The sequence below is a fragment of the Scyliorhinus canicula genome, chromosome 12 (assembly GCF_902713615.1).
Source record: "Scyliorhinus canicula chromosome 12, sScyCan1.1, whole genome shotgun sequence".
Classification (NCBI taxonomy): domain Eukaryota; kingdom Metazoa; phylum Chordata; class Chondrichthyes; order Carcharhiniformes; family Scyliorhinidae; genus Scyliorhinus; species Scyliorhinus canicula.
The window spans coordinates 101,575,376-101,600,278 of NC_052157.1; the positions used below are offsets into that span (position 1 = coordinate 101,575,376).

At 45.7% G+C, this 24,903-nt stretch overlaps 1 protein-coding gene, 1 non-coding gene and 2 pseudogenes across 2 annotated transcripts; 3 read left to right on the top strand and 1 right to left on the bottom strand.

Annotated features, from left to right (window-relative positions):
* Nucleotides 1–2,496: 2,496 nt before the first annotated feature.
* On the bottom strand, nt 2,497–2,615 carry LOC119975314. The gene has a single exon (XR_005462731.1). It is a non-coding gene; the product is annotated as a 5S ribosomal RNA (ribosomal RNA).
* Nucleotides 2,616–3,854: 1,239 nt separating this feature from the next.
* On the top strand, nt 3,855–11,617 carry LOC119974313 (annotated as a pseudogene).
* A 10,110-nt stretch (nt 11,618–21,727) lies between these two features.
* Nucleotides 21,728–22,518, top strand: LOC119974314 (annotated as a pseudogene).
* Nucleotides 22,519–23,033: 515 nt separating this feature from the next.
* LOC119974315 (SCAN domain-containing protein 3-like) lies at nt 23,034–24,002 on the top strand. The gene has a single exon (XM_038813086.1). It carries the CDS (start codon nt 23,034–23,036, stop codon nt 24,000–24,002), a length of 969 nt encoding a protein of 322 aa, XP_038669014.1.
* The last annotated feature ends 901 nt before the right edge of the window (nt 24,003–24,903 follow it).

A 24,903-nucleotide genomic window follows, 5' to 3' on the forward strand; every position in this document is an offset into this window, starting at 1 on the left:
ACGGCCTCTAGCTTTGTCCTGGATCCGCAGGCTTCCAGTCGGTGAGGACTAAAGGGGTCAGGAGTGTCTACTCTCGTAGCGTGCGTTGTGTGACACTTACTTGTTGGCGGCTGCTGTTGGCCAGGCCTCTCCTCTCCGTGGTCAAGTTCGAGAGCTGCTACAAAGGTGTTTTGTTGGGAGGGCCGGCTGAGAGAGCTGGTCAAGGAGAGGCTGGCTGAGAGAGAGAGCTGGGGTCGGGGTCTCTGTCTTATATATCTCCCAGGGTCTTGCACCCACCTGGGCGGACCCTCTATACACTCGCAATTGATCGGGTCTCTTCCCAATCGATTGATTTGAATTTCCCCAATAACGGGGCAGTCCCTCGATCACTGGGCGGTTCTTGGGGCGTTTTGTTTTGGACTTCTCTTGGCGCCGTGAAGTCTGGCCTTCTATTCACTGTAGCGATTTGAGTTAACTTGTTTCCATTGTACCTGGGAATCACCGGGTATCGCCTCATTAGTATGCTAACTTGTTTTCTTTTACAGTGCTGTCTGGTTTCTGCAGCAGTCAGAATACACAGGCGCTTTTGCAAGCTGCTTGCTTTTGCAACATGTCCATTTTCCCTGCATTCTTTGTAATCTTCCATTTTGTGTTGGGCAGTGGCCACCCCAGGTGGCTACACCTCCTACCCTAAACAAAAAATAGCCTAACCCATCCTCCCCCCCATTTAAAATTTTTGCCTCCGCTGACAGTTAATTTTCCCTGAAGAAATCGACAAACAGCTGCCACCTCCGGACGAACCCTAGCGTTGACCGTCTTAGGGCGAACTTGATTTTCTCAAGACTGAGAAACCAAGCCATGTGGTAACCCATTTTGGTGGCTTCGAGTCCCTCCACGCTAGCAATATCCGTCTCTGGGCTACCAGGGAGGCAAAGGCCAAGACATCAGCCTCTCTCGCCCACTGGACTCCTGGATCTTCTGACACTCAAACATCGGCATCTCTGGACTCGGCACCACCCGTGTTTTTAGTACCGTGGACATGACATCTGCAAAACCATGCCAGAGTCCCCTAAGCTTCGGGCATGCCTAAAACATATGGACATGATTTGCTGCTCCCCCCCACCCCCCGCACACCTGTCCTCTACCCAAAAATCTTGCTCATCTGGGCCACCGTCATGTATGTCCGGTAAACTGACTTAAATTGTATCAGGCTGAGCCTGCCACATGATGAGAATGTATTGACTCTACTCAAGGCATCCGCCTACAGACCTGCCTCTATCTTTCCTCCTCGCTCATCTACACATTTGCCCTTTAGCTCCTCTATCTGAGTTACCTCCGACGCCATGAGTTCTTTGCAGATATCTGATACTTTCCCCTCTCCCACCCACGTTCGGGAAACTACCCTGTCCTGTATTCCCCGTGGCGGTAGGAGCGGAAAGGTGGAAACCTGTCTTCGCAAAAAATCCCGTACCGGCAGATACCTGAATCCGTTTCCTGCTGGCAATTCAAATTTCTCCTCTAACTCCTTCAAACAGGGGAAGCTACAAGATCCTTTCTCACTCACATCTTCATGTCCTCCTTTTAACCTAGGCTACTCCTCCTCATTTTCCATTCTGGTTGTCTTTTGAAAATGTGGTGTATCCTGGATTACTAATTTCCCAACCTTGGTCACCTTGTAACCGTGTCCCTGTAATGCCATTTGGATCTCACGTTCATCTCTATTTATGCTGCCCATTTGTCAATCTTAATGAGAATGCTGCCTTCATCTCGCGGAAGAGCCTTGAATTTTATTTATTTTAGTACTGCTCTTGTCAAGGATGTTATTTGCTGACGCACTATTACAGTTACACTCTCTGACTCTTCATGTTACATTCTACTTGCCTTTAACCAAATTGTTACACCACCCCAATGCCTTGACTTCTGAATTTAGCTTTGAAACCCTCCCTATACCTTTTTCCACCTCGTACCTCCCTTCCACCACAGTAACGTTTTTAGTTTCAATACCTATCGACACCCCCAGTTATAAGATTCTTTTAAAACATAATGGCGTGGTAATGAATCCAGCAAGTGAACATTCAGAGTCGTGTGTGAGCAGGGCCGGTGCTAGGAATTGCGGGCCCAATTAGAAAAGTGATGGGGGGGCCCCTACTCTACAAAAGTAAAAATTTATGTATGTTTATATTTCGTGTAGTATGCTCGCCTTTAACCAAAAAAAAACATTAAATGCTTGATATACTAAAATTTTGAAACTTACTTACCCGGGCTGAAGGATTTGTCGACGGTAATGCGTTGCGTTCCCCAAAAGTAAAAACTACCCTATAGTTCCTCTTAGAATACAGAAAAGGCTTCAAACGGTAACTCTGTCGCCGCTGGCGCGGGGTCCTCTTAAGGTGCGGGGCCCAATTTGATGAAATTGGTCAAATAGGCTTAAAACCGGCCCTGTGTGTGAGTGGACAAAAGTAATGTAAGATCTGGGGTGAGGATGGTGATGTTTGAGCAGCCTCTGGTGGCAGCAAAAGCCTACTGCACCTGGTATTCCCAGGCGGTCTCCCATCCAAGTACTAACCAGGCCTGAATCTGCTTAGCTTCCGAGATCAGACGAGATCGGGCGTTTTCAGACTAGTATGGCCGTAGGCATTTGCTATCTCCTTTTCTACCTAGTTAAAGGCCACAGTCCTGGCATTAATATTATTTGATAGCATTCTACTCGATCAAAGGATTTTTTTTTTCATTTTACTCCTTCCCCTTCTCCAGGGGTGGATTAACCATTAAGCAAAATAAGCACGTGCTTAGGGCATCAAGGGAAGGGGGCACCACAGAAATTTTCCATAGCCGAATTTACCATGGTCCATGGGCCATATGGTGCAGTACTGCAAATGGTGCAGCTGAACCAGAATCCGCAAAAAGGGGCCCCCACATTAAATGAAAAAATTACATTCAGATATATACAATAATAACAAGAGCACTCAGAGAGTGCAGACCTCCGCCAAGGGTTATGAAATCGAAGGGGGAAAAAAATCCCCCCCCCCCCCACATAAATGAAAGCAAAGGAAACTTTGCATGCAGTCTCTGAAATTTGTATACAATCTGTACAACGTCAGTGGCAAAAAATCAAACACACACATACTCCGACAAAAACATAACCTCCTTGGCGGAAGTAAAAATAAAAATAATAGTAATGATAGAGGTTAATGATATACATTAATCTTGGGAATACAACAAAATTAGAATCTGGTAACTGCCCCATGGTCCACGGAGGCTCACGTGATCGTTCTTGTCTAAGTCTTGTTCATGTCGGCTGTCCCGTTCAGTCGTCCACTGAGAATGAGACTGTGCAGGGGCGCTAGTAGCTCACTCAGCGTCCAGCGTGCCAACAGGCAACAACACACGTGCCAACATTGTAACTTTGTAAGTAAGCTGATTCCTTTTTTTTTATGACATTGACAACAAATAATGTAATTAATGTTTCATAATTTTGTAGAAGTGTTTATGAAATGTCGTGAAACTTGTGAAAATGGCCAAATGGTGTATAGTGCTGCTTTTGACTATGCATGTATTTTCTATTTTTTATTTATCGCATGGTGGTGGACTGGTGGTGATAACTGAGTTTGTATTTCATTATGTCTGTCAATGATATGTGTGCACAGTAAGAAGTCTTACAACACCAGGTTAAAGTCCAACAGGTTTGTTTCAAACACGAGCTTTCGGAGCACGGCTCCTTCTTCAGATTCACCTGAAGAAGGAGCCGTGCTCCGAAAGCTCGTGTTTGAAACAAACCTGTTGGACTTTAACCTGGTGTTGTAAGACTTCTTACTGTGCTCACCCCAGTCCAACGCCGGCATCTCCACATCAATGATATGTGTAACTGTGTTGATTGCCGCATAATAATTCAAACAAAATATTCTTTTTATTTCTGTATTTTACAGACCCCAAGAACCAAGATGAAACGTGTTCAGTTAAGTGGTGCACAAAAGCGAAAACTATCAAAAAAGAAACAAGAGAAGACTTTGGATTTAGAGTCCAAGACTGCAAAGCTGACTGATTTCTTCACACAAGTTCCACAACATGATATACCGATTCTGGGTCAAAACCAATCTCTGTCATCAGAAGTGGACACAAATACGGTAAATACCACTTTGATCACTTCAGAATCAAAATATGATGACGTTAGAATCACCGAGGTGTCACAAGCAGGGTTGGGGCAACATTTGGAGAAACAAATTCAGGAAGAGTGTGATTACTGGGAACATGTCTTGAGGCGTGTCATAGCTGTTATTCGTACGTTAGCTGAACGTGGCTTGGCTTTTCGAGGAACAGAAGAAAGGTTTGGATCATTGCAAAATGGGAATTTTTTAGGGCTGCTTGAGCTCATAAGCCAGTTTGATCCATTTTTAGCAGGCCACATTTCGAAATATGGAAATTCTGGCAAAGGAAATCCTTCTTAACTGTCCTGTCTCACCTGTGAGGAACTCATTCAACTAATGGCACAAAAGGTCCATGCGCTCATTGTTGACGAAGTAAAATCTTCTGGTTATTTTAGTTTGTCAGTTGATTCAACACCAGATCTATCACATATCGATCAGTTAAGTGTTGTACTTAGGTATTGAACGCTTTTTAACCTTTCTGGAAATGAAAAGCCATACCGGTGAGGAAATGGAAAATCAGGTGTTGCAGTACTTACGTGAAGCTTGTAGGCTAAACTTTTCAAAATGTAGGGGTCAGTCTTGTGACAACGCTGCTAACATGTCTGGGCGTTATAAGGGGATGCAGCAAAAATTTTTAGAAACAAACAAGTTTGCTATATATGTGCCCTGTGCAGCTCATTCACTAAATCTGGTAGGCCGAAGTGCTGTTGACTGCTGTCAAGAGGCAGTTAATTTCTTCTCTCCAGTGCAGTTACTCTATACCTTTTTTTCAGCCTCAAGCAGCCGGTGGAAAATTCTTAAAGGTTGTATTGGAAATGAAAGTGTCTTAAAATCCCTCTCTGATACCAGATGGGAGGCACATGCTATGGCAACAGCAGCAATTTTGAAATCTTTCCTTAAAATTTTAGAAGCATTAGAATATATAGCCGAAGACCAGTCACAAAAGGGAGACGCTAGAAGAGAAGCAAATAATATTGCAGATAAGATGCAAGAGCTAGAATTCGTTTTTATGTTGAATTTTTGGAATGAGATTTTGCAGAATTTTCACAGAGTAAGCCAAGTTCTACAAAATGAGGATGTGAACTTAAAAACATGTGCAGATCTGTATGTATCATTAGCTGACCAACTGTGCACTTCACGAGATGAATTTGAAATATATGAAGCAGCTACAAAGGAAATGCTACCAGATGTTGATTACAAGGCAGCTACAACTCGCAAACGTATCAGAAAGAAGGTACCCAATGACGGAGATGCACCAGAAGTATATCTGAATGCCAGAGATAAATTTCGTATCACCACCTTTTACACAATTGTTGACAAACTTGAAACTGAGATGAAAAGAAGAGGAGAGATATACAAAGAAATAGCAGAGAGATTTTCTTTTCTAAGTGATGTGCCACATAATGTCACTTCATCATCGACTAACATTGAAAGGTATTCTCAGTGCTGTCAAAAGCTGATTGATGCTTACCCAGAGGACTTCAACAGTAATTTCTCAGCTGAGCTTCAGCAGTTTCATTCATATGTGCGCCGTAAGTTCAGTGCAACAAAAAATGTAAAAACAAGATTCAGTCATGCTGAACTTTATAAAATAATTGTAGAAGACAATATTGAGTGTGCCTTTCCAAATGTATGATGTGGAGATGCCGGCGTTGGACTGGGGTGAGCACAGTAAGAAGTCTTACAACACCAGGTTAAAGTCCTGTGTATACGGAGGGCTTGTCCATAGGGGATGGCTTCTTTAATGTGTTTCGGGTGAAAGCTGGAGAAGTGGAGCATCGTGAGATTATCTGTGGGCTTGCGGTAAAGCGAGGTGCTGAGGTGACCGTCCTTGATGGAGACGAGTGTGTCCAAGAATGGAACTGAATTTGGAGAATAGTCCATGGTGAGTTTGATGGTGGGATGGAACTTATTGATGTCATCGTGTAGTCGTTTCAGTGATGTCTCGCCGTGGGTCCAAAGGAAAAAAATGTCATCGATGTATCTGGTGTATAGCATCGGTTGAAAGTCCTGTGTGGTGAGGAAGTCCTGTTCAAACTTGTGCATGAAGATGTTGGCATATTGAGGTGCAAATTTGGTCCCCATGGCTGTTCCGTGCGTCTGGATGAAGAATTTGTTGTCGAAGGTGAAGACGTTGTGGTCTAGAATGAAACGGATGAGTTGCAGAATTGCATGAAACTCATCCGTTTCATTCTAGACCACAACGTCTTCACCTTCGACAACAAATTCTTCATCCAGACGCACGGAACAGCCATGGGGACCAAATTTGCACCTCAATATGCCAACATCTTCATGCACAAGTTTGAACAGGACTTCCTCACCACACAGGACTTTCAACCGATGCTATACACCAGATACATCGATGACATTTTTTTCCTTTGGACCCACGGCGAGACATCACTGAAACGACTACACGATGACATCAATAAGTTCCATCCCACCATCAAACTCACCATGGACTATTCTCCAAATTCAGTTCCATTCTTGGACACACTCGTCTCCATCAAGGACGGTCACCTCAGCACCTCGCTTTACCGCAAGCCCACAGATAATCTCACGATGCTCCACTTCTCCAGCTTTCACCCGAAACACATTAAAGAAGCCATCCCCTATGGACAAGCCCTCCGTATACACAGGACTTTAACCTGGTGTTGTAAGACTTCTTACTGTGCTCACCCCAGTCCAACGCCGGCATCTCCACATCATGGCTACCATTGACACCGCAAACTGCCGGCTCAAAGTGGAGAGGATCTCCAGGAAGATCGCGCATATAGACACTGACATTCAGTTTCTACAAAGATGCAAAAAAGCAGACAAGATCCCGAAAGGACTACAGATCAAAAACCCACTCAAGTCGACTTACAACACAGACTACGCTGAAGGACTCTGCCACCGCACCTCTGTCACACTCCTCAAACACCTCGTACACCAACTCTACAGCAGTCGACGCAACCTGGAAACCAAGAGAGAGGCCATATTCTCAACTTGCGCTCAGGACACAGCAGACCAGCTGCGGAACACCGCCAAACAGATGAGACAGCAATACTATGCCACCTACATGCACACCAAGAACAGGAAGCTTGAGAAACTTGGCATCACCACCAGCAGCAATCAAGCTTCTCCCGGTACAACAGTCGAAAACAATACAGGGAAATCCATTGTCAACTTGTCAGACTACACCCTTCAACCAGACGAAATCGAAGTCCTCAGCAGAGGGCTCAATTTCTGCACCACCACCAAAATGGACCCCATCAGTCTCGCGGCAGATACGGAGGAATTCATCAGGCGAATGAGGCTCCGGGAATTCTTCCACAGACCCCAAGAGGCCGACAGCGAACCCAGGGACACGACCAATGAACCGGAACAGCAGACCGCGAGATCTGCAGTGCAGCAACCGAAAAGGAAAGAGTCAAATTGGACCCCTCCGGAAGGCCGCTGCCCTAGACTCGACATGTATGCTCAAGCCGTCAGAAGTCGTGTCAATGCCAGATTCATCACTCGCAATCACAAGGCAGCCTCAAACGTCACCCAAGCACAACGCAACGCCATCCGCACTCTCAAGACCAACCGCAACATCGTCATCAAACCAGCAGACAAAGGAGGGGCCACCGTCATACTGAACAGAACAGACTACTGCAAAGAAGTATACCGACAACTCGACAACCAGGAACACTACAGGCAGTTACCCGCAGATCCAACCAAGGAACACATCCGCCAACTCAGCAGACTGATCAAGACCTTAGATCCAGACCTTCAGAACACCCTACGTGCTCTCATCCCACGTAATCCCCGCATTGGAGATCTCTACTGCCTCCCGAAAATACACAAGGCCAACACACCAGGCCGTCCTATCGTTTCAGGCAATGGGACCCTGTGTGAGAACCTCTCTGGCCACATCGAGGGCATCTTGAAACCCATCGTACAAGGTACACCCAGCTTCTGTCGCGACACGACGGACTTCCTACAGAAACTCAGCACCCATGGACCAGTTGAACCAGGAACATTCCTCGTCACAATGGATGTCTCGGCACTCTACACCAGCATCCCCCATGACGACGGCATTGCTGCAACAGCCTCAGTCCTCAACACCGACAACTGCCAATCTCCAGACGCAATTCTGCAACTCATCCGTTTCATTCTAGACCACAACGTCTTCACCTTCGACAACAAATTCTTCATCCAGACGCACGGAACAGCCATGGGGACCAAATTTGCACCTCAATATGCCAACATCTTCATGCACAAGTTTGAACAGGACTTCCTCACCACACAGGACTTTCAACCGATGCTATACACCAGATACATCGATGACATTTTTTTCCTTTGGACCCACGGCGAGACATCACTGAAACGACTACACGATGACATCAATAAGTTCCATCCCACCATCAAACTCACCATGGACTATTCTCCAAATTCAGTTCCATTCTTGGACACACTCGTCTCCATCAAGGACGGTCACCTCAGCACCTCGCTTTACCGCAAGCCCACAGATAATCTCACGATGCTCCACTTCTCCAGCTTTCACCCGAAACACATTAAAGAAGCCATCCCCTATGGACAAGCCCTCCGTATACACAGGATCTGCTCAGACAAGGAGGAGCGCAACAGACACCTACAGATGCTGAAAGATGCCCTCGTACGAACGGGATATGGCGCTCGACTCATTGATCGACAGTTCCACCGCGCCACAGCAAAAAACCGCACCGACCTCCTCAGAAGACAAACACGGGACACCACTGACAGAGTACCCTTCGTCGTCCAGTACTTTCCTGGGGCGGAGAAACTACGACATCTTCTTCGCAGCCTCCAACACATCACCAGCGAGGATGGACATCTTGCCAAGGTCATCCCCACACCCCCACTACTGGCCTTCAAACAACCGCGCAACCTCAAACAAACCATTGTTTGCAGCAAATTACCCAGCCTTCAGAACAGCAACCACAACACCACAAAACCCTGCCAGGGTAATCTCTGCAAGACATGCCAGATCATCGACATGGACACCACCATTACACGTGGAAACACCACCCACCAGGTACGCGGCGCATACTCGTGCGACTCGACCAATGTAGTCTACCTCATACGCTGCAGGAAAGGATGTCCCGAAGCGTGGTACATTGGCGAGACCATGCAGACACTGCGACAACGAATAAACGGGCATCGTGCGACTATCAACAGGCAGGACTGTTCCCTTCCAGTTGGGGAACACTTCAGCAGTCAAGGACATTCAGCCTCTGATCTCCGGGTCAGCATTCTACAAGGAGGCCTTCAGGAGACGCGACAACGCAAAATTGCTGAGCAAAAACTTATAGCTAAGTTCCGCACGCATGAATGCGGACTCAACCGGGATCTGGGATTCATGTCGCATTACATTCGGCCCCCACCAACAAGCCTGGACTTGCAGAGGCCTACCGACTGAACTGGCTTGGGACAATTCACACCTCTTTAACCTGGAGTTACCTCTCTCTCTGCATCTTTGATGATTTGATTGCCTGCAGGTGCTCGCATTCCGGGGCATCTCTGACTGTGTCTATATAAACATTTCTGGAACAAGCCTTTCCATTCACCTGAAGAAGGAGCCGTGCTCCGAAAGCTCGTGTTTGAAACAAACCTGTTGGACTTTAACCTGGTGTTGTAAGACTTCTTACTGTTTCCAAATGTAGACATTGGCTTTCGTATATTTTTAACATTAATGGTCACAAATTGCTCAGCTGAGCGTTCATTTTCTCAGTTGAAGTATATTAAAAATCCCATCAGAACAACTATGCAACAAGGCAGGCTGGATGCCTTATCTCTATTAAGTATAGAAGCAGATGTGTTACATAAGATTAGTTTTGAGGATCTGATCAAAGACTTTGCAATTAAAAAAAGTAGGAGATAACTTTTCAAATATAAATAAAGTGGAGGTATACAAAAATAAACATTATTTTCCATCTTACTGTAAGTTTTGTTTAATTTTGATAAATAAAATTTTATTTTATGGTTTATTATTGTTTATATTTTGAATTACATATATATGGGGGCACCAAAATCTTTTAAGTGCTTAGGGCCTCTAAGGGTCTTAATCCGGCCCTGCCCACCTCATTCTCTCAGGGCTCTGTCCCCAGACACATCTTACAAGCTTTTCCCTTCTTCAGGAACCTAGGAACAGAAGTCACTTATTTGGCCCTTTGAGTCTATCCAACCATGGAATGAATCCTGCCTGATCTGCCATCTAACTCCATTTTGCTGCTTTTCCCCCCCACCAAACTCCATCATCATTACCTTCGGTGAACAGCTATCTACGAATCTCCGTTCAAAATTTACCAATCATCTGGCATTAATTGCCTGCTTAGGAAGGGATTTCCCAACTTCCACTTGCATGTGGGATCCTTTTTGAATTTCACTCCTGAAAGATAAAGCTATAATTTTTAAGAGTATGCCCTGTAGTTCTGGACTCCCCACCTGTGAAAATAATCTGTCCTATCAGGTCCTTTTAATACTTCAAAGACATTGATCAAATCATTTGTTAATCTGTTATATAGAATACAGTCTATTTTGTATAATCTTTCCTCATGATTTAGCCATTAAGTGTCCAGTTATAAATATACGTTGCACTCCCTCCTACTTATCTTTCCTCAGCAGTGGAGCCTGGAACTGCTCCCAGTACTCAAAGTGTGGTTTAACCAAGACTTTGTACCTTGTACTGAAGCATGATTATTACCCCCTTTTCTTTAGTTCTATCTATTAAGGCGAGCAGTGTATTAGTCTTTCTGGTTATTTTATGACATCTTCATGATGTTGTAGAATCATGGGGTCACACAATGGTTACAGTGCAGAAGGAGGCCATTCGGCCCATCGAGTCTGCACTGACCCACTTAAGCCCTCACTTCCACCCTATCCCCGTAACCCAATGACCCTTCCTAACCTTTTTGGTCACTATAGGCAATTTATCATCGCCAATCCATCTAACCCCGCGCGTCTTTGGACTGAGGGAGGAAACTGGAGCACCCGGAGGAAATCCACGCAGACACAGGGAGAACGTGGCAATTGGCCGTCATGAATTGACTCTATATAGGGCTGTTTCCATCGTGGAAGCAGATGACCTTGAGCGAATTGACGATGACCAACAGATTCATCGATACATCCAGAAGGGACTTCCACACATCCTGCACTTGTGGGCCGACTGGGAAGGACACAAGAAGAAGGCAACGCAAATTGACCACCTCTGGAACAAGGAGCGGGAGCTCATCAAGACCCACACCGAGAAAGCTGAGGAATTGTTTAAATCACAGAACTTTTTCTCTAAAATATGGAATTGGGGACTGAATACCAATATCCATCCATGGATATGCATTATTTTGTGCATTGTTGTATTTCTGCAGCTGTTTATATTGCTCATCTTTTTTACTACGCTCTGTTGCCTCAGACGCCGCATTAGGGAATGGCACAAAGACAGTCGCCCTCTTGATAAAAAGGAACTGTTACAGGTTACAGCTCTAACCTGTTGACCATTCCACACCCAGGCCTGACTCCAACAAGTTCAGCATGTCTATTTAATGGCCTATTCTTGGGCTAGCCAAGAGCCAAAGTGGGGGATTGAAGGGGGTGTCCAGCAACGAGACCTCTTAAAACTGAATAGCTAGGATGCCACTAGAGTAGTTTTACATAAGATAGTTTATTAAGGATTGTGTTTAATTATAAAGTGTACTGGATAATCATTAATAACCATTAAACTTGTATTTTAGGACATAGCAGTGATAATCATGTAAACATAGAACATACAGTGCAGAAGGAGGCCATTCGGCCCATTGAGTCTGCACCGACCCACTTAAGCAATCACTTCCACCCCATTCCCATAACCCAATAACCCTCCTAACCTATATGGTCACAAAGGACAATTTATCATGGCCAATCCACCTAACCTGCACGTCTTTGGACTGTGGGAGAAAACAGGAGCACCCGGAGGAAACCCACGCAGACATGGGGAGAACGTGCAGACTCCGCACAGACAGCGACCCAGCAGGGAATCGAACTTGGGACCCTGGCACTGTGAAGCCGCAGTGCTATTCACTTCTGCTACCGTGCTGCCCCTCTGTGCCTACTCTGGCAGCAGTGTATGATGGGATTTAGGCTAATTAACTTACCCATGTTTTTGAGACACACGAGATGTATGGTCAGCAGATTACATAGTAAATATGTATTGTTATATACATTTTATTGAGGTATTTATGGTTTTATGACAATAACAGAATAAATAATGTACATGCAAATATAAACATAGTGAAAAGCCCGTCTTGCTCCCTTACAGGTCCTACCTTTACTGACCCCCTACTCTAAACTAAGCTAAGCCCCAACCCCCCCCCCCCCCCGCCCCCTTCTGCTGATGATTAATTTTCCCCAAAGAAGTCGACAAACAGCTGCCTCTTTCTCCTGGATTCCCGGCTCTTCCGACACTCCGTAAAGCGCCACCTCTGGACGAACCCTAACATTGACCCTCCCAAGGCGAACTTGATTTTCTCCAAACAGAGAAAGCTAGCCATGTCCAATAGCCAGGTCTCCGTCTTTGGGGGCTTTGGGTCCCTCCAAGCTAATAGTATCTGTCCCTGGGCTACCAGGGAAGCAAAGGCCAGAACGTCTGCCTCTTTCTCCTCCTGGATTCCCGGCTCATCCGACACTCTGAAAATCGCCATCACTGGACTCGGTGCCAAACTTGTTTTCAACACTTTGGACATGATATCCGCAAACCCCTGCCAGAATCCCTTAAGCTTCGGGCATGCCCAGAACATATGGACATGGTTTGCTGACCCTCTCGCACACATTACGCACCTATCTTCTACCCCAAAGAACCTGCTCATCTGGGCCACTGTCATGTGAGCCCAATGAACGACATTGAAGTGTATCAGGCTGAGCCTGGCACATGATGTGGACGTGTTGACTCTACTCAATGCGTCCGCCCAGAGACCATCCTCTATCTCTCCTCCTATCTCTTCTTCCCACTTGGGGTTCAACTCCTCGGTCTGCATCTCCTCTGACCCCATAAGCACCTTTCAAATGTCAGAAACCCTTCCTTCTCCCACCCACATTCTGGAAACTACCCTGTCCTGTATCCCCCTTGGCGGTAGGAGCAGGAAGGTTGAGACCTGCCTGCGTAAGAAGTCCAGCGCCTGCAGGTACCTAAACTAAGTTCCACTCGTCAATCCAAATTTCTCCTCCTGCTCCCTCAGGCTGGAAAAGCTCCCCTCTATAAACAAATCTTCCCATCCTCTCAATCCCTGCTCTCTGCCATCTCCGGAACCCTCCATCCAGCATTCCCGGAGCAAATTGGAGACCAGACCGATGCTCCCTCCGCTCCTACATGTCTCCTCTATTGCCCCCAGACTCTCAGAGCTGCCACCACCACGGGGCTGGTGGAGTACCGTGCCGGCAGGAACGGCAGAGATGCCGTTTCCAATGCCCCCAAACGAGTTCCCTTCCATGATGCCGCCTCCATACGCTGCCACACCGAACCTCCCCCCACCCACTTCCTAATCATGGCTATATTCGTTTGCCAGTAATAATTACTAAAGTTCGGGAGTGCCAGACCGCCTTCCTCCCGGCTCCGCTCCAACATCCCCTTTTTAACTCACGGGGTCTTACCCACCCATACAAAGCCAGTGATTACCTTATTGACCCGATTAAAGAAGGACCGCAGAATAAAGATGGGGAGACACTGAAAAACAAACAGGAATCTCGGGAGGACCGTCATTTTCACTGTCTGCACCCTCCCAGCTAGTGACAATGGGAGCGCGTCCCACCTTCGGAAATTGTCCTTCATTTGTTCTACTAATCGGGCCAAATTTAACTTGTGTAGCCGTTCCCATTCACACGCCACCTGAATGCCTGGGCACCGAAAGCTTCCCCCTACCACCCTAAATGGCAGCTCCCCCAATCACCTCTCCTGCCTCCTTGCCTGGATCGCAAACATCTCACTTTTCCCCATATTCAGTTCATTACCCGTAAACCGGCCAAATTTCCCCCAGAATCCTCATAATTTCTTCCATCCCTTCCAGTGGGTCTGAAACATATAGGAGCAGGTTGTCTGCGTATAGCAAGAGTCTGTGTTCCACTCCCCCCACCCCACCCCCGGATCAGCCCCTTGAGGCTCTCAGTTTAATTGCCAGTGGCTCTATGGCCAATGCGAACAGCAGTGGGGAGGGGGCATCCCTGTCTCGTTCCCCCGATGCAGCCTGAAATAGTCCGATGTTGATTTTCTCGTCCGTACGCTCACAACAGGAGCCTGATACAGCAGCCTGACCCAGTCAATGAAGCCCCGCCCAAATCCAAACCGCCCCAGTACCTCCCACAGATATTCCCATACCACCCGATCAAATTCCGTCTCTGCGTCCATTGCGACCATTATCTCCACGTCCCTACCTTCTGGGGGCATCATAATCACATTTAACAACCTTAGGCCGCCAACTGCCTACCCTTAAATCTCGTCTGACCTTCCTCAATCACGTCCGGAACACAGTCTTCAATCCTAGAGGACAAGATTTTGGCCAACAGTTTGGCGTCACATTGAGTAGGGATATCGGCCGAGAGGACCCGCATTGCTCCGGGTGCTTGTCCTGCTTCAGGATCAATGAGATAGTGGCCTGTGACATCGTCGGGGGAAGCACCCCACGCTATCTTTCGTCATTGAATGGCCTCATCAACAGCGAACCCAATATCCCAGAGAACTTTTTATAAAACTCCACAAGGTACCCGTCCGGCCCTGGGGCTTTACCCGTCTGCATGGCCTTCAGGCACTCTGCTATTTCCTCCAACCGGATCGGGGCTCCCAGCCCTTCTACCAATCCCCGTCCACCTTTGGGAACTTCAGTCCCCCTAAAAAGTGCCTCATCCCCTCCGGCCCAGCTGGGGGTTCCGACTCATACAACCTGCTGTAAAACTCTTTCAACACCTTATTAACCCCTGCTGAAACTCCGACCAGGTTCCCGTCCCCGTCCTTCACGTTCCCAATCTCCCCGGCTGCCTCGCTCTTTCTGAGCTGCTGCGTGAGCATTCTGCTGGCCTTTTCTCCATGTTCATAAATCACCCCTCTCGTCTTCCTCAACTACTCCACTGCCTTCCCTGTAGTTAACAAGCCAAACTCCTCCTGTAGCCTCCATCGCTCCCTTAGAAGCCCTGCCTCTGGGGTCTCCGCATACCTCCTGTCGACCTGCACTATCTCTTTTATCAGTCGGTCCATCTCTGCTCTGTCTGCCTTCTCCTTGTGGGCCTGTATCGAAATCAGCTCCCCTCTAACCACCGCCTTCAATGCCTCCCAGACCACGGCCGCCAAAACTTCACCCATGTCATTAACTTCCAGGTAGTTCTGAATACATATCCTCAGCCGCCCACTCACCTCTTCATCAGCTAAAAGTCCCACATCCAACTTCCAGTGCAGGCTAGCTGCACTCCTTGCTAACTTGTAGGTCAACTTGCGGGGCATGATCAGAGATTGTGATCGCCGAATACCCTGTGTCCACTACCCCCGTTAGTAAAGCCCCCCCATTTGCTCCACAAATGCCTTTAGCTCCTTTGCCATTGCTGGCACCCTGCCTGTCCTTGAGCTCGACCGGTCGAGCCCAGTGTCGATGACTGTGTTAATGTCCCCCCCCCATGACTAACATATGCAAATCCAGGTCCGGGATCTTCCCCAACATTCTCTTTAAGAACTCCACATCATCCCAATTTGACGCGTACACATTCACCACTACCACCGGCAGCCCCTCCAGCTTCCCACTGACCATAATGTACCGGCCTCCCACATCCGCAACTATTCTTCCCACCTCGAATAACACTCACTTATTAATCAGGATCGCGACCCCTTTAGTCTTAGAGTCCAGGCCCGAGTGAAAAACCTGTCCGACCCATCCCTTCCTTAATCTAATCTGATCAGTTACTCTAAGGTGCATCTCCTGTAACATTACCACATCCGCCTTCAGTCCCCTCAAATGCGCAAACATGCGTGCCCACTTAACCGGCCCATTTGGCCCTCTTACGTTCCATGTGGTCAGCCTGGTTCGGGAGCTTATCGCGCCCCCCCCCCCCTTCATCAATCAGCCATCATCTTTCTTAGGACAGTCTCCAGCCCGCATCCCGCGCATCCACTGGCCCGCCCCCAGGCAGCTTCTGCCCCCGATCTGCATTCTGTCCCACAGCAAAAGTCCCTCCCCGTCAGCAGGACATTTCCACCCCCCTGATCCCCCCTAGTAACAGCACTACGTAAACCAACCCCTTCAACAAGCATAACATCTGCTCACCCCCACTGCGCTTCCGTGAGCTAGCCCGCCCAGCTAGCTTGATGACCCTGCCCATGGCGCCAGACATTCTCCCACCTATTGTTCCCTTCTCCCACCTATTTTTCCCTACCCCCCTCCCCCCTACCTTCTTCCAGCTCGGACAGACAAATGCAAAAGAAAAACAATCCCAACACAATTGCCCGAAAATAAATCACAAAAATCAAAGAAAAGATCAAACAAAAGATCCAACATCTAACAATCACACCTCCATCCCCCATCAGTGCAAATGTAAACTTTAACTCAATCAGCTCTGCAACAAGCCCCAAATCAATACAGAAGGCATTACAAATAACGTCGGAAAAACAAGAAACTTGTTTTTCACATGACATCCCCCAGTAACTTCTCGAACATGCCCGCTATGTATGCCCCTGCGGCCGTTCCTTCGGACCCCTCCGGGAGACCAACGATTCTCAAGTTCTGCCGGCGGGACCTGTTCTCTAGGTCCTCCACCTTCTCCAGAAGTCTTTTCTGCTGGTCTCTCAGCATCCCCACCTCCAACTCCACTGTTGTTTGACGTTCCTCCTGCTCAGCCAGCGCCTTCTCCACTTTCTGGATCGCCCGGTCTTGGGCATCCAATCTAAGCTCCAGCCGCACAATCCATTCCTTAATCGGGTCCAAGCATTCCTGTTTCCGCTTGGCGAAGCCCTCCTGAATGAACTGCATCAGCTGCAGATTTTTGGAAATTGTATAATTGATGTGTTTTTATCAGTGTTCAGCAGATAGATCTTGGCAAGCATCCAGATCTAATCTCTTGTGTACACAAACTCAAGCTTGGGAAAATAAAACCGTCTTATCCAGATTGTTGATGTGTCGGTTGCTCTCTGTACTGAGTTGAGCCACAGGGAAGAACCCCACATGGAAGTTGACTCAATACAGAGGCCTTGAAAACTCTCCAATAGTTACCATCACTTTTCCACAGTGGATCTTTTACTGTGAGATGACAAATTAATCCTGCCTCATTGCACAATGCAAGATCTAAAATAGCTTTACCCCTGGTTGTTTTTATTTTTTTAGATTTTCCATCAGGTAAACATATGTAGTTTATGTTTCAGATGTTATTTTGAGTAAATAATTTTTTTGGGGTAAAAAAGGTCTGTATTGTGTAGTTATTACATAATCACCGCACCATCGCTCTTCATGCACGTCGCACGAAGCGCGCGAGGTCATGGGAGAACCTTATTTATTGAATTGGATTTAGAAATGCGATTCAAAGAGCTTTTGCTAAGTTACCCTTATAATATCTATTTCCTCCGTTTTCTCTCAAGGGAAAGCAATCCATTTTCTGAGAATTCACAGTCCAAACAATCGTGTCATTTGAAACATGGAAGTCTGGCAATATCTGGTCTGAGAGGATACAGGGAAAGATCCCACAAAGGTTAATAGCAGCTGCAAAGTGCAGGATTGTAAAATGCAGATCCTTGCTCACAAGCAGGCTTAGCAAACACACACGTTTCATGTGGTAAGCTAAAACAATGGCTCACACCTTCATGGAACATAGAACATAGAACATAGAACGATACAGCGCAGTACAGGCCCTTCGGCCCTCGATGTTGCACCGACATGGAAAAAAAATCTAAAGGCCATCTAACCTACACTATGCCCTTATCATCCATATGCTTATCCAATAAATTTTTAAATGCCCTCAATGTTGGCGAGTTCACTACTGTTGCAGGTAGGGCATTCCACGGCCTCACCACTCTTTGCGTAAAAAACCCACCTCTGACCTCTGTCCTATATCTATTACCCCTCAATTTAAGGCTATGTCCCCTCGTGCTAGCCACCTCCATCCGCGGGAGAAGGCTCTCGCTGTCCACCCTATCTAACCCTCTGATCATTTTGTATGCCTCTATTAAGTCACCTCTTAACCTTCTTCTCTCTAACGAAAACAACCTCAAGTCCATCAGCCTTTCCTCATAAGATTTTCCCTCCATACCAGGCAACATCCTGGTAAATCTCCTCTGCACCCGTTCCAAAGCTTCCACGTCCTTCCTATAATGAGGCGACCAGAACTGTACGCAATACTCCAAATGCGGCCGTACTAGAGTTTTGTACAACTGCAACATGACCTCATGGCTCCGGAACTCAATCCCTCTACCAATAAAGGCCAACACACCATAGGCCTTCTTCACAACCCTATCAACCTGGGTGGCAACTTTCAGGGATCTATGTACATGGACACCGAGATCCCTCTGCTCATCCACACTGCCAAGAATTTTACCATTAGCCAAATATTCCACATTTCTGTTATTCTTTCCAAAGTGAATCACCTCACACTTCTCCACATTAAACTCCATTTGCCACCTCTCAGCCCAGCTCTGCAGCTTATCTATGTCCCTCTGTAACCTGCAACATCCTTCCGCACTGTCTACAACTCCACCGACTTTAGTGTCGTCTGCAAATTTACTCACCCATCCTTCTGCGCCCTCCTCTAGGTCATTTATAAAAATGACAAACAGCAACGGCCCCAGAACAGATCCTTGTGGTACGCCACTCGTAACTGAACTCCATTCTGAACATTTCCCATCAACTACCACTCTCTGTCTTCTTTCAACTAGCCAATTTCTGATCCACATCTCTAAATCACCCTCAATCCCCAGCCTTCGTATTTTCTGCAATAGCCGACCGTGGGGAACCTTATCAAACGCTTTACTGAAATCCATATACACCACATCAACTGCTCTACCCTCGTCTACCTGTTCAGTCACCTTCTCAAAGAACTCGATAAGGTTTGTGAGGCATGACCTACCCTTCACAAAACCATGCTGACTGTCCCTAATCATATTATTCCTATCTAGATGATTATAAATCGTATCTTTTATAATCCTCTCCAAGACTTTACCCACCACAGACGTTAGGCTCACCGGCCTATAGTTACCGGGGTTATCTCTACTCCCCTTCTTGAACAAAGGGACCACATTTGCTATCCTCCAGTCCTCTGGCACTATTCCTGTAGCCAATGATGACCTAAAAATCAAAGCCAAAGGCTCAGCAATCTCTTCCCTGGCTTCCCAGAGAATCCTAGGATAAATCCCATCCGGCCCCGGGGACTTATCTATTTTCACCTTGTCCAGAATTGCCAACACTTCTTCCCTACGCACCTCAATGCCATCTATTCTAATAGCCTGGGTCTCAGCATTCTCCTCCACAATATTATCTTTTTCTTGAGTGAATACTGACGAAAAGTATTCATTTAGTATCTCGCTTATCTCCTCAGCCTCCACACACAACTTCCCACCATTGTCCTTGACTGGCCCTACTCTTACCCTAGTCATTCTTTTATTCCTGACATACCTATAGAAAGCTTTTGGGTTTTCCTTGATCCTACCTGCCAAAGACTTCTCATGTCCCCTCCTTGCTCGTCTCAGCTCTCTCTTTAGATCCTTCCTCGCTTCCTTGTAACTATCAAGCGCCCCAACTGAAACTTCATGCCTCATCTTCACATAGGCCTCCTTCTTCCTCTTAACAAGAGATTCCACTTCTTTGGTAAACCACGGTTCCCTCGCTCGACCCCTTCCTCCCTGCCTGACTGGTACGTACTTATCAAGAACATGCAATAGCTGTTCCTTGAACAAGCTCCACATATCCAGTGTGCCCAACCCTTGCAGCCTACTTCTCCAACCAACACATCCTAAGTCATGTCTAATGGCATCATAATTGCCCTTCCCCCAGCTATAACTCTTGCCCTGCGGGGTATACTTATCCCTTTCCATCACTAACGTAAAGGTCACCGAATTGTGGTCACTGTTTCCAAAGTGCTCACCTACCTCCAGATCTAACACCTGGCCTGGTTCATTACCCAAAACCAAATCCAATGTGGCCTCGCCTCTTGTTGGCCTGTCAACATATTGTGTCAGGAAACCCTCCTGCACACATTGTACAAAGAATGACCCATCTAATGTACTCGAACTATATCTTTTCCAGTCAATATTTGGAAAGTTAAAGTCTCCCATAACAACTACCCTGTTACTTTCGCTCTTTTCCAGAATCATCTTCGCCATCCTTTCCTCTACATCCCTAGAACTATTAGGTGGCCTATAGAAAACTCCCAACAGGGTGACCTCTCCTTTCCTGTTTCTAACCTCAGCCCATACTACCTCGGAAGAAGAGTCCCCATCTAGCATCCTTTCCGCCACCGTAATACTGTCCTTGACTAGCAGCGCCACACCTCCCCCTCTTTTGCCCCCTTCTCTGAGCTTACTAAAACACCTAAACCCCGGAACCTGCAACAACCATTCCTGTCCCTGCTCTATCCATGTCTCTGAAATGGCCACAACATCGAAGTCCCAGGTACCAACCCATGCTGCCAGTTCCCCAACCTTATTTCGTATACTCCTGGCATTGAAGTAGACACACTTCAAACCACCTACCTGAACACTGGCACCCTCCTGCGAAGTCAAATCTGTGCTTTGACTTCATGGAATGGACCTCATGGAATGTAACTATCTCAGGAAGCATCTGGAAAAGCATGGATGAGAGTTTCAATTGCATTAAGTGACAAATGTTTAAAACAGGCAGGTCTTTCAAGTCATAACCAAGTTAAATTTTAGCATACAGCTAAAAGCAAAGTTTCACACCTTAATTGAAATAAACTCTCTTAGTAAACAGCTGAAAAGGATCGATGATGCTCAGTCGAATTTGGTGTCAATTCTAAAGTGTAAAATTCTATGAACATCAAGTCAATTAAAGAAAATTGGAGACGACCTGTCTACGAGAAACATAATTTAAGTCAAAATCAAAGGCAATGTTATGAGCTGGGGACAATTGGAAAATTAAACGATTCGAAATCACAGAAATAAAAGTTAACTATTGAGACCAAAACATTTTTTAATCAGATCTGAGAGGAGACGTTATGCCCAAAATGAATAATTAGTGGTATTAAAATGTTTACATCAAAGATACTTTTTAACTATCAAAGTGAAACAAGCTTATTTACAATAAAGTAGTTAAAACTTAACAACTCTTCGAAAGAGAATATAAACCGGAAGAAAGGGGACAGCCAGCAGAGCCAGAGCCAGCTCTCACAGCTCGGTACATGGGAAGAATAGAACACAGCAACCGAGTTCACCAGCGAATACATCTCAAGAAGACCAAACTTTAAAGAAGATTGATTGTCAAGGTGGGCCTGAAGGTCCCTTCAACCAACAAGAAGGATCCCGAAGCAAGATCTTTTTTCTTTTCTGTAAAGAAAGTGTTTGCAGCTTTTAAAAGAAAAAATATAATAATAAAATAACTTAACTTAACTTAACCTGAAAAAGTGGTTACTAGCCTACTTTACTTACTTAACAACGCAGGACCCAGGACATCGATGCTACTGGTAAGTATTATTTCATTTATGTGTTAACTTAAACGTCTTAAATTCTGAAAGTGCATTTCACTTCATAAGATTTCTCATTTATTTATTTCAGTCACAAACCCTATGCATAAAATGAGTAGTGCAAGCAAGAAGAAAGTTCGTCAGTATTCAGAGGAATATTTAAAACTTGGTTTCATACCCGCTGTCCATGATGAACGGTCACCTTTCTGCCTCTGATGCCAACAATGCTTGACCAACGAATCAATGAAACAAGGTCGTCTTGAGGCGCATTTGAAGGCGAAACAGTGCGTATATCAATTCAGATTTGAATTACTTCAAAACTTTAAAGGATAAGTTTGAAAAAAGATCAACAATAAAGTCTCTTTTCACTGCACAAACTGTTACTGTCAGTCGTACTCTTGAGGCTAGTTATGAAATTTCTTTACTCATTGCTAAATCTGGAAAAAATCATACTATAGGGGAGGATTTAATTAAACCATCAATATCAGCATTTCTTAAAACAGTTCTGGAAAAAGATGACAAAGATGTTAAAGCCATGCCACTCAGTAACAACACTGTTAGGAGAAGAATAGATGAAATGAGTGAAGATATTGAAACACAACTTGTTGAAAAGCTGAAATCAAGAAAATTCTCAGTACAAATGGATGAATCAACTGTGAGAGACAGTGAGGCCTTATTGCTAACCTATGTAAGATATATTGATAAAGGTGAATTTGCTGAAGAAATGTTATTCTGCAAATCGTTAAGAGACCACCACTACCGCCATTGATATATATAATAAACTAAAACACTACTTAGATGTCAATAATATACCAATGGAAAACATAACATCTTGTGAAGCTGATGGTGCTCCTGTTATGATGGGCAAGAAAAATGGCTGCTTAAAATTGATGAAAGATGAGAATCCATAGAACATAGAACAGTAAAGCACAGAACAGGCCCTTCAGCCCTCAATGTTGTGTCGAGCCATGATCACCCTACTCAAACCCACGTATCCACCCTATACCCGTAACCCAACAACCCCCCCCCCCCAACCTTACTTTTATTAGGACACTACGGGCAATTTAGCATGGCCAATCCACCTAACCCGCACATCTTTGGACTGTGAGAGGAAACCGGAGCACCCGGAGGAAACCCACGCACACAGGGGGAGGACGTGCAGACTCCACACAGACAGTGACCCAGCCGGGAATCGAACCTGGGACCTGGAGCTGTGAAACATTTATGCTAACCACCATGCTACCCTGCTGCCCTGCAGGGCAGCAGAATCTGCAGCATCCAGAAATGCTTCTTGTGCACTGTGTTATTCATAGAGAGAACTTAGTGTCGAAAAATATTTGTCCTGTACTTAATGAGGTACAGAAATCAGTTATAAAATCTATCAATGCTATCAAAGCTAATGCCAAATGTGAGCGTCTTTTCAAGCAATTTTGTGAAGATAACAATGCAGACCATGTGAGACTTTTACTTCACACTGAGGTACGGTGGCTTTCGAAGGGGAATTGTTTGAAAAGATTCATGGAACTATTTGATGAGCTTAGTGACTTTTTAAGTGACAAGCCTGAAATGAAGCACCTGCTAACCGTTGATGGAAAAGCGTTTGTGAGTTATTTAGCAGATATTTTTGAAAAACTGAATGTGTTGAATAAACAACTTCAAGGAACAAATAAAACTCTTGTTGATGCAAAGGCGAAGATATTTGGCTTTATTTCAATTATCGAGTTATGCCAAAAACATATTTCTGACAAAAGTTTTGACCAGTTTCATTGGCTAAAGAAATGTGAGCCGACTGATGCTGCTGTACTTGTCATTGTGGATCATCTGAAAATATTGGCCTCTTATTTGAAAGAAAGATTTTCTGATTTAAAACAGATTGATTTTCCAACATGGGTGATGCAGCCAGTGCTAGTGGATCTATCTGATGTTTCAATGCAGTACCAAGAAGAACTCTCGGAAATACAAAATGATGAGTCAGTTAAAGCTTTATTCAACATAAAAGGAGCGATGGCATGGCTTTGTGATGAGACAGAAACTAAATACCCAAATTCAACCAGGTTTGCAAGAAAACTGTTGTTACCGTTCCCATCTTCATATTTAGCTGAATGTGGTTTTAGTGCTGTAAATGATTTGCTACTGAAGAAAAGAAATCGACTGGATATCACTAAACGAGGAGATTTGAGACTGAAGCTGACTAAATTAGAGCCTAATATAAAATCTCTTTGCAGCAGGCATGAAGCACAAGGGTCTCACTAACTTTATTCTAATTACCTTTGTAGCCACCTAAAATGGACACTGGGCTAACAAAATGGAGAACTGCTAAGACTGCAGGGAAAAGCAGTTTAGCCAAGGCAGCAGTCTGCAAAGACTAATTAGCATTTTGCAAGCAGCAAAACTAGTTTCTGGCCAGGTGGAAGATCTCAAACCAAAGGTGTTAATGGCAAAACGCTTTGCATACTAATGAGGCAATTCAGATCTAGGCACACACAATGGCAACATCTAGGTTTGAATAGATACTTTAAGTGGATGTCCAGACAGAGCGGCACCAGAAGTATCCACTATAGAAACCGCCCCCTCCATCAAGAAGAAACCCTCACATTGGGGGAAATTCAAAAGATATCGATTAGAATTCGGTCCAATCGATACCTGAAGGTAAAGCCCGCCCCAAAAGAGGCACGGACATTGGGGTCCTATAAAAGATAGACCCCACACATGGTCCTGTCTGTTGTTTTCGTGCTCCGGCTTTGACCAAGAACTTCAACCTGTATCCTGACTCCAGCCGTCGAGCACCAGCCGCCGAACCGTAAGTGACCATACGACGCTCGCTACGCGAACCAGGCCCACTAGACCCCCAGCGACCAGCACGCTCTCTGAAGGTTGCAGACCAAGATCGGAACGAAGGCCTCGCTCCCTGACCTTGCCTGTTCCTGTTTAGTTAAGTATTCTGATCGCTTAGTTTAGTTATAGCTTAGTCCCTTAGCGTGTGCATGCATATTTATTATATTTGTATAATAAATATTGATCGTTTGGAACTTACTAATCGGTGTATCGTTTTATTACTTTGAACCTGACCTTGGAATATCTGTGAGTTGTCTAGATACGGCAACTGGCGACTCCCGAGCTGAAAATACATACATAGAGCCTAGCAGTGTTAAGC